This window comes from Ursus arctos, unplaced genomic scaffold, assembly GCF_023065955.2.
Source record: "Ursus arctos isolate Adak ecotype North America unplaced genomic scaffold, UrsArc2.0 scaffold_8, whole genome shotgun sequence".
Taxonomy (NCBI): Eukaryota; Metazoa; Chordata; class Mammalia; order Carnivora; family Ursidae; genus Ursus; species Ursus arctos.
In genome coordinates, this window is record NW_026623100.1 from 66,351,147 (window position 1) to 66,361,479 (window position 10,333).

At 52.4% G+C, this 10,333-nt stretch overlaps 1 protein-coding gene across 3 annotated transcripts in view; it reads left to right on the plus strand.

The window, feature by feature from the left end:
- DNMT3A (DNA methyltransferase 3 alpha) overlaps positions 1 to 6,790 on the plus strand; it is a 101,913-nt gene extending 95,123 nt beyond the window's left edge. For all 3 annotated transcript variants that reach the window (XM_026520123.4, XM_057309179.1, XM_044390678.3), the window contains one exon: positions 153 to 6,790. In XM_026520123.4, coding sequence (XP_026375908.1) covers positions 153 to 294 — 142 coding nt within the window. In that variant the 3' untranslated portion in view covers positions 295 to 6,790. The remainder of the gene's footprint in view (positions 1 to 152) is intronic.
- Positions 6,791 to 10,333: the final 3,543 nt, after the last annotated feature.

Genomic DNA, 10,333 nt, shown 5'->3' on the forward strand with positions numbered 1-10,333 from the left:
TGGCCACTCCCGGGTGGCGCTTGGCTTCCTTCCCTTCCGACCCACAGCAAGTGGCAGGGTGCCTGAGTCGTGGTTGGCGCTCCAGGACGGAGGAGCCCGCCGGATCGCCCCCGCCCGCGCTCAGCCCCGCCCTTTCTGCCTTTTCTCCCCAGGGTGTTCGGCTTCCCTGTCCACTATACCGACGTCTCCAACATGAGCCGCTTGGCGAGGCAGAGACTGCTGGGCCGGTCGTGGAGCGTGCCGGTCATCCGCCACCTCTTCGCTCCGCTGAAGGAGTATTTTGCTTGTGTGTAAGGGACATGAGGGCAAACTGAGGTAGTGACACAAAGTTAAACAAACAAAACAAAAACACAAAACACAACAAAACACCAACAACATGAGGATGGAGAGGAGTATCAGCACCCAGAAGAGAAAAAGGAATTTAAAACAAAAACCAGAGGCGGAAGTACCGGAGGGCTTTGCCTTGCACAAAGGGTTGGACATCATCTCCTGATTTTTCAATGTTAATCTTCAGTCCTATTTAAAAACAAAACCAAGCTCCCCCCCACCCCCCCACCCCCCCTTTTTTTTTGGTCAAACCTTTTGTTTTCTACTCTTTTCAGAGGGGTTTTCTGTTTGTTTGGGTTTTTGTTTCTTGCTGTGACTGAAACAAGAGGATTTATTGCAGCAAAACTCAGTGACAAGGAATAGTAACAATACCTTGCAGAGGAAGGTTGGGAGAAAAGGAAAAAAGGAAATTCTATAGAAATCTATATATTGGATTTTTTTTTTTTTTTTTTTTACTATATATCTTTTTTTTTTTTTTTTTTTTCGTTGTTGTCTCTAGCCTGATCAGATAGGAGCACAAGCAGGGGAGAGAAAATAGTGACACCCAGTGGCAGAGTTCCCTCCCAGCCACTGAGCTGTCTTGCCAGCACCATTCCTGGTCATGCAGAACAGAGCCCAACTAGCAACAGGGAGACAGAACACACAAGACCCTTTTATACAGTATTTCAGGTGCCTACCACACAGGAAACCTTGAAGAAAATCAGTTTCTAGAAGCCGCTGTTACCTCTTGTTTACAGTTTATATATATATGATAGATATGAGATATATATATAAAAGGTACTGTTAACTACTGTACAACCCGACTTCATAATGGTGCTTTAAAACAGCGAGATGAGTAAAAACATCAGCTTCCACGTTGCCTTATGTGCAAAGGGTTTTAACCAAGGATGGAGAAGGGAGGCAGCTTGAAGGTGAATCGTGGCCGTGGCGGGCTTTCCCCCGGGTATTTAACAAGGCGAAGGGGGAGAATCCGGGACCCGTGTTCTCCTGCTTCTCCCTGCCAAAAAACGGGGGTGAGATGAGGTGGGTCGGACCGTGGAGAGCTGAGAGAGGGATTCATCCAGGCTCACGCAATAACCTTTTGATTTTTTTTCAAAAAGGAGACTCCCTCGGCAAGATGGCAGGATAAGGGGTCTTCATTCCCAATTTCTCACATTAGCCGATTTGAGGGCTCCTTGTGGTGGGATCAGAAATAATCCAGAGTGTGGGCAAGTGACCGTTAAAACCCCACCTGGAGCAAATAAAAAAACATACAAAACGTACTGGTGCTTTCCTGTCTAAGTCGCCTTTTGTGTGTTCTTTTATGAGGCCCTCACCATCCACCCTCTGCACAAGGCGGCTTCCGGCCCCTGGAATGTGATGTTTTTGGTCATCTCCAAAGGCTGCAGTTTTATACTGGGAGGCTGATGACACCTTTTGTTATAATTATTCTTATGGTTCTGGTTATAATTATGTTTGTTTTCAGATTTTTCTTTAAGAAAACAAAAACCCAACCCCCCTCCCTTGCGGTTTCAAACCAAGGTGCGGGGAGCAGGGTGCTTCTAAGTTAGCGGTGGCCCTGGTGCCCTGGCTCCCCACCCCTCGGGCCAGGTGGGCCACCGGGCGCAGCGACAGCTGGGCGGCCAGGGGAGTCCCTGAGGCCGGCCTTCCGGGCGCGTCCGTCTTCTCTTCTACTTCCCCTCCTCTGAGTCACGCGTGTCAGGGCTGGAGGGAGGACCGGGCCATCTCTCTCCTCGTGTGTATGATTGGAGTGGTGTGTATTTCTTTTCTAGTACTTGGTCTAATGATAGCCGCGCTCTTAGCCGGGGCCGGCGGCACCTGGAGCCCCAGGTGCGCGGACACTTGGTTCCCCCTCCTTACCGAGGCAGGCGGCCTGGTGTTGGCGGTAGGCAGGGCCGGCACTGGGGCTCCAGGGTGAGGGCCCAACGGGCAGATGCTTGCCTGGATAGATGGGGTGTAGATATGTGGCATATAGAGATATATATTTTATAATGGGAGGGGGGTTGGCACCTCCTGGGACTGGCAGGGCTGGGAGGTGTGCTGTCAAGCACATGGTCCCAAGTTCGCATCCCTAGAAAGATAGGGCCTACGGTGATAGGCGCTATATAAATACATAGATAGGGTCATGTATAAGAAATATTATGGAGTGGGGAGTGGGGCGAGGGGGCTCAGAGTGCTGAGCCTCCGATCCCACTGCAGACATAAGCCCCACACCAATCAATCAATCCCACACGCATACACAGGAACAGATTCCTACCGATGCAGAATGGGCGCGCACACACACACACACACACACACACAGCCAGGGGGCTCTCAGCGCTCTTCTCCCCAGGATTCAGGACTTTGTGGCGTCGGCCCTGCAGCTCTTTACCTCTGTTGCCCTGATTGCAGGTAGACTGTCAATCCCAGAAGTTGCTAGGTGCTGAAGGCAGGAAAAGGAGGAGGTTTTATTCCCGCAGGTGCTCTCCTCTAGCAGGTAGCATTCTATCTCTTTTGCCCCTGGTGATGTCAAAAGATTCTTCTGTTAGCAACCTGTGATACTGACCTGCAACTCTAGGCACCAGTCAAGTCAGCCCTCGACTCCCCCTACCTATTCTCCCCCAACCAAAATAAAATTGACATCCAGGTCTGTCTTGGCCAGGGGGCTTCCATTGGACAAAAAATAAAAATAAAAATAAAATGGGACAGTGAAACTCATGTTTTGAATAAAGTAAATTAGTAATTGGTGACAAAACTAAACCAAGGCTTTGAATCCCTTGCTCACTGCTCAGGAGTAAGCTCACAGCTGGTGGCCGCAGTCTCACGGGCCTTTTAGAGGTGCTTGGTCCTGGGCTTCAAGCCACGCGTTTCCTTGTCAAATTGGTTTTTAAGATCACACCCAGTCGGCTTCCTGCCAGCTCTGTGACATGACGGCAGGTGGCGATGGTGGGCCCCCTTGGGGCTGGAGCAGCTAGGAGGGGGGTACCTCTGCCCCTCCCTCGTTGGAATCCCTGTACCTAACCCGTGGTGCTCGCCCTGTCCCCTCCTTCTCCAGCCGGGCTCCATCTTCCTGGCCTGGGTCCACCAGCACCACTCCAGGAGGGCTGTGGGGAGGAGGGGCTGCCTCAGGCAGTCCAAGGTGCTCCCTCCCCCACTGGCCAACGCTAAGGTCTTCGCAGCCCCCAGTGTCAGGACCGGCTCTTCATGGGCCTGCCTTTGCAAACAGACTTTCCAGCTCTCCTGGCTGTCCTAGGCCTTTTGTCCACTGCTTACATGAAGGAGTTTGCCTTTCCCTGTGGCCCAGGCTCCTCCCAGGGTGTTGGTGTGGTAGCCGTGGAGACGGCAGGTCTGAGGGCTTAGTGTGGGCCAGCCAACTTGCTCGGGGGAGGCCTGGATGTTGTGGCTGATACTTAAGAGGACTTAAGTATCCTGGTCCAGCAACCTGACTAGGCCCCAGAATGGGCCAGATGACAGTTAACAATCACCAGCTTTTCTTCCAGCCCACCCCAGGGGCTTGGTCCCCCAGTAGAACTTGGGAGGGTGCAGAGGACCTTGGGAATGTGCCAGCCTGACCATGCCCCATGCTTGCAATGGTCTGCTTTAGCCCCGGGTGGGGCGTTTCTGGGGACAAGGATCTGGTCGCCTTCTAAAGGAGGGCTGGGCTTTGGCGAGGCAGGATTGTGTGAGGATTAAGGAGGGTCTCGTTACACTTGCTGTGGGTGAAGCTGAGGGTAGAGGTGTGGAGAAGGAGAAACCAAGAAGGCCTAGGGAAAATTCTGGAGTATGTTCACCAGTGGGATTTTTCTTTCTCATAAAATTTATCCCTGGAAACCAGGGCTTCTAGGGACCGAGGATGATGCCTCCCAATTCGTTTCAGGTGCCAAGTAGAAGGTGGTGCCAAAGAGATCGGTGGCTTTTGGGGGAGGTCGCCGGGGGCTTGTGCCAGGGTCACAGAGCCGTCGGTCGCCTGTCTGAGGAGGAAGTGAGTCTCCCGTAGGCAGCAGCTGAGCCCTGTGGGCCGGGCCTCAAGCTGGCTGGTGCTAAGCCCCTTCCCCGTGGGACTGGCTGGAGAAGAGTAGGCTGGGGGAGCATCAGGTGAGGACTGGGTGGGGAGAGGGTTCTTGCTGTCAGCAGATGATGCCATGAGTGTGTTACTATCTGTTTTTCTCTCTAGACCCCAGAACCTTCCTGCTATTGAACATTCTTCTAGAAAGCAAACTTCCCCAAAGAGCATCCAGGACCTCTTAGCTTTTGAGACAGGCCTGGGAGTGGTTGGCTGGTGGAGATGCCCGTGGGAGTCTTGGTGAGTCGCTAGGGTGTGGATTGGGACAGGCAGACCGGGCAGCAGGGAAGGCTGCTGGACACTGAACTGGTTTCGTGAGGGCCGGCTCCCCTTCCTTCCCACTTCGCTGGTGGTTTTGGGAAAGCCTAGATGGGAATACGCACCATCTCCGGCACAGGAAGGTCTGTCTCAGGAGCCAGGGAAGGAGCATTTCCGTGGAGCCATCTGGGAAGTGTGTTCTCCAGGAAAACTGCCATCCGGAGTCTTCCCATGTTTGATGATCTAAGTATACATAAAGTCGATCTTGGAGGAGGGTTTCAATTCCTGTCGCCGTTCTGCTTGGCCAGAGGTCGCTGTGCCTTTCAGAGGAGTCGTTTTTAGGAAACTTGCAGGAGCCCCCTCGAGCTGTGGATTAGGGCCTTGGGGCCCCCCTGGCACTGTGATCTGGAGAGAGCTAGCTGTTTCCTTTCGTCAGGGGAAGAGCAGACCCAAGATTCTGGCAAGAACAGTTTCTAGCCAGGCCCCATTCTGATCCCAGGAGGTGAGAGATCTGAATTTGTCTTTGGGTGTTGTCTAGGACGGTTGCTCCCAGTGCTTGTGACTAGAGGTGACACCAGAGTTGTCCTTGGCAGGAGAGCTGAAGGCTTTCCTCCAGCGCAGGATGGAGGGGTGTTGTGGAGGCCTAACCCGGAGCCAGCACGGCCGCCCAGCGTGACCCTACTGACTCAGGGATTAACGACACATGTTCGCAGGATCCGGGAGGAGAGAAGGGGAGATTAATGGCAAGGATAGACTCCATGGTTCTAGCAGAAGCTCTCGAATCTTTACATTTTGGTGAAGGAAAGCCTGGGTGTCTTTGGGAAGTGAGGCCAGTCCCTCCTGTCCCCGTGTGTCTCAGAGACCTGGCTGAGGCGGGCCTTTGCTTGGTGACCGCTCGCTCATCGAGGACCCTAGGCGGGGGATCTTCTGGGGCGGGAGAGACAGGTGGACCTAAAGCAGCAAGGACAAGGACACAAGGTTCCCTTTGCTAGTTGTGACTGGCTGAATTGCCCGAACGCAGGCCCACGGACTCCTGGAACTCTGGTAACTGGAAACCCCCCCCCCCCAATCTGCTCCACCCGAGGGCCACGGGAGGGCGGGCGGCTCCCCCCAGGCCCTCCACCCCAGTCCCACAGCCTCTAGCTCCCCACGCCTGAGGACCTGAGCAGGGAATCGAAAGCCTCACACCAGTCCCATTTCACTTCCCAGACCAATTCGGTTGCATAGCATCCAGAATTCAACCACCAACCAAAATGCCGAAATTTCTTAGAATACGCAGAGGGAGGAGGTGACTCAACAAGGTGCTAAAACATTTTATTAAAAATATATATTGTTAAATTAAGTCTGCTGTCTGGACAATGACTGTTTGTTTTGTTTTCTTGTAGTGGAGTTTAAAAGAGACTATTATTTTACTCTGATATATTATTATTAAAAAGGCATTTTAACTTTGTACTTGAAAACTAAATGAGCGATTTCATGTGTTTTAGCTGAGGCATTGAAGTAGGGGGTGCTTACTTATTTGTGGGAAATCATGTATTCATACTGAAGAATAAACTCTGTAGCTGGCTTGGTAATACCTTTTACTGTTACAGACGAGTCCGCTTTGACCCCGTCGGCAGAGCGCTTTTACTCCACATTCCACGCAGCTAAATGCAGGACTTCCTCCCCCGCCCCTCCCCTCCCCCAGCCTTTCTCTTCAGTTCCTCTTTTTTCCTTTTTTTTTTTTTTTTTTCCTCCTTTGGGGTTGTTGTTTTTTTTTTTTTCGTTTGTTTGTTTTCCTGGTTCCAGCATCCTTTCACCACTGTATTTTTTTTTTTTTTAGGGTTGCTTCTCTATTTATTGACAATAATAATGTACATTTCACAGTCTGGTTCTGGGACATCCAAGGAGGGGCGCGGGAGGGGGGCTCCCCCCGAGTGGGTCCCCAGCCCCGTCCCCTGGTGTTCTGTTGTATCTCTGTGTAAGTGACGCTCGTGACATAGCTGTTTATGAAATAATTAAAGAGGTCAATGCGTACAGCAGATGTAGAAAGTCTGTCAGTTCCGCCTTCATCACATTTTTTTTGTGCCCAGAAGAATATAATAAAGCTCCTTTCTAATGTACTTGTGCTGGAGAACACTTGAATAAATGGACTGTTTTTGTGCAAAAAGAAAAACGGAAAAAGCACCGTAATAATGTCCTTTTGTCTTGCGTCTCCTTCCCCCTGACATGACTGTTCACAGCCTTCCCAGAAGGGTCAAGTGCCCAAGTGGGGAGGGACTGGCATTGGGTCCAGACAATGCAGTTTCTCCCTTGAAAACATCACCTGTGTGAGTGTTAAATAGGGGCTGTAAGACTGGGTGGAAAAAAGGACAGTTTGGTCAACTCGAAGCTCAAACGTAACTTACGTAGTGAGACGAGGTCGCTGGAGGAGCAAATTCTGTCCGGGGCTGAGGGGTAGGAATTTTCAGGCTGGAGCCGCGAGAGGGGGGGCCTCATGCCAGTGTCTGGGTCAGATGAGCAGAGGGCTTTTGGTTACGGGCACTGTTCCCCTCCCTAGGGGGTTTCTGGCAGGTAGACAATCTGGACCGTGCAGGGGACCCTGGAACGGAGAGAGGCATTTGGCCTAAAAAAGAATCGAGAGATGTTTGCAAACAGTTGACAGGGCAAGGCCGAGGGGCTGGGATTGTTCTGGGTCGTTCCGTAAAGCAGGCAGAAGTGGGGCCAGTCTGCAGGAAGTCAGCCCGTTTCAGCTCACCTGAAAGTAGATCCTTCTTTGCCCCTGGCCAGCAGGACACGGGGGCCTCTGGGAGTGCAGTTAAGAGTTAAGACAGCCACTTGGGGATGCCACTGGGCTTCCGTGAAACCCCGAGTCTGATTTCCTCTCGCTGCGCGGCCCCTCCTCAGAACTGTCTTGCCAGTGGACCATGCCTTATGCATTGAAGAGTCCATTCATATGCAATGTCCCCTTCATCTTCACGATTCTTTGAGTCACTAGTTGCCAGTCTCCACCATCTAAAAACCGGCATCTGAACCCACATAGGAACAGGATCTTCCTGACACCTCTCAGCTCGAAGACCCTGGCGTTCCGTGTGGTGTTTCTGTCTCCTTAGTGTCAAGCAAGTCCCTGCCAACGGCTGTTTCTCTTAAGAGAGGATTATTCAAGGTTTCTTTCCTACCTTAGACTTTGGAGAGGCTTAGGACTGCAACACTTGGTTGGCGGCTTTGAAAGAAATTCTAAAGGGAGAATTGGAGAAAATAAGCTTTTCTCATGGGCACTTTTCTTTACAACATTGTAAATGTACATTTTTATCCTACTTTTTTCTCTCGTTTTCAGTGTTGATGTAGAATGCTTTTTTTTTTTTTTCAAATGGCTGCATGGTATTTTCTTGTTGAGTATCTGTTTCTATATATATGCATTTTATTTTAGCTATAAATAGAGCTGCAATAAATATCTTTATGTGTTGGTTTTCTTTCCCCCCTATATTTTGTATTTTTTTCTCCTAAAGCTAGATTCCCAGAAGTGAGATGTACTGGGACAAAAAAGATGAAGATTTTGGTTGGCTCGTGACACATTTGCCTGATTTCCTCCAAGTGCTCAGCAGACACGTAGTCGATCTTCAGCCCTGCGGCTCTCAGTTCAGAAAACAGAGTCCTTAGTTGGACCAACTCAGAAAAGTGTTAATCCCAGTGGGGAAGTGAAGGCTCAAAGCATTTTTTTCCCCACTGAGAAGGAAATCTGTAGCTAGAAGCAGGAGGTGGCAGCAACATGGTTTGGTCACTAAATTTTGAAAATGAGCTCACTGGGAGTGCCCACCTGGAGAAGCCCGCAGGGATGGAATTCCCGCTGAATCTTTGAGACTCTGGTTCCAAGGCTAAGGAGAAATGGGAGGGTGTCATCAGTATGGAACCCGCCTCAGTGTCACCTGAGCTGGAGATGGGCAGTATGGCCAGAGCTTACAGGAAGGCGTTCCAGGGGCCATTTCATTAGTAAAAACCACCTCGCGAAGTTCCTGCATTTTAACAAGGTACCATTTGATGGTGGAGGAGTAGGGAAGAGAGGGAAGGGTCAGGGCTGGGCAGGAGTCAGGCAGTGGTGAAGTGACAGGGCCCACAGCCCCAGTGGGACTGCCCAGGTGGGTCTGCCCGAGGTGGGGTGGCGAGGCTGCGCATCGCCAGGCCCAGGCTTGCTGGTTCTGGAGAAACTTCCCTGGGCTCGGCAAGGTTGATGCGGTGAAGCTGGGGTGGAGTAGAGGAGGCAGGGAGACGAGGTTGTCTGGGAGCTGGCGGGTTGGGGAGGCCAAAGGCACAGAGCAAGGCCAGAGGTGGCAGGCACGGGCAGTGGGGGTCCTTCTGGGGGATGTGGGTGTTAGGCTTCAGTGAAGCGAAGAGACTGTATGTTGAAGATGGGGGCATAAAGAAGTCACAGCTGAGGGGAGTAGGTCTCTCCTGTGACAGGCTCCTGGCGTCACTCCCAAAGCTCCCTTTCTCTTTGGTTCCAATACGCTTTAGAAGAACAAGGCCCGTTCACTTCAGTGGCATATTTTGCTCCTCTCGGCGGGGATCCTAGGAGGGTGCAGCTGGGTTGGGAAGAAAGGGCCTGGAGGTTTGGGGGTTACGAAGTCTCAGGTACCCTGAACTGAATCAGGAAAGACAACAGCATTTAGAACTCTGGGATCTGAATCTGTGTGACCGTGGGCGGGTTAGCTACTGGTCTTGAGCTCAGTCTTCTGGCTGGAAACCTGGGTCTTCTTGTCTGTCAAGCATGTAGTTTCTGGCGCCCCCTCCCCCGCCCAGGTGTGGGGGGGGGGGTAGTTTGGGGGCCTGGGGAGGCAAGGAGCCCGGCCTGTGGAGACACGCTGCCACTCGGCCCTCACTGAGCCCAGGGCTTCGGCCAAAGTGGGTATGTGTGGGTTAAGGGAGGGAACCTGAAGCCTCTCGGAGGCTTTCGCTCTGATGGAAGCCCAAGGCCCCTGCCTCTCGCTGCATGACCATCCCTTGCCTGGCCCTGACCTGGCTCATGTATTGCCATGAGCAGTGGGTTCTGCCCGGCCCGGTGTGAGGACTTCCATGATCTCGTGTCCCTTCCTGCCCCAACCCGTCCCTGCTGCCTGGCTCGGGGATCTCCCTCCTCGAGGGCCGCCCTGTCTGGCTCTGAATCCTGCCCTGTCCTCCTGCTTGGCCGCGGCTCCTCCATCTGGCACCAGTAATCTCTCTGTTTCTCCCCGAGCATTTCCTTAATGGCACCGTCGATCTTTGACACACGTGCACACTGTCCCTTGCCCTCCCTCCAGATGCCCTATTTCTCTGCTCCACTTCACAGCAAAACTTGAAAGCACTCCTGGGATTTGAGGACTTTGCTGTTCTTACTCCCATTCTCTTCCATCTGCCCCAGAGGCTCCCCCGCCCCCCACAAGTCACCTCTCAGGAGCTGGGCCTGGGCGGGGCTTCCCTCCTCCCTGAAACGGCTTCTTCCCTGGGCTCCTGCATCATACCCCGTGTCTGTCTTCTTACCCCCCTGGCTTCCTTGGCTCTTTCCTGTTCTCTACCTGTTGGATGGCTCAGGCATCCCACGTCTGCTTTTGCCCCAATGTCCCCCGAGGCCCAGGTTCTCCTGTCCAGCTGCCTGCTTGGCCTCTCCACTCGGGTGTGGAACGGGCACTTTGAACATGACTCTGTCAAAAACAGAGCTCTTGGGGCGCCTGGGTGGCTCTGTCGGTGAAGCGT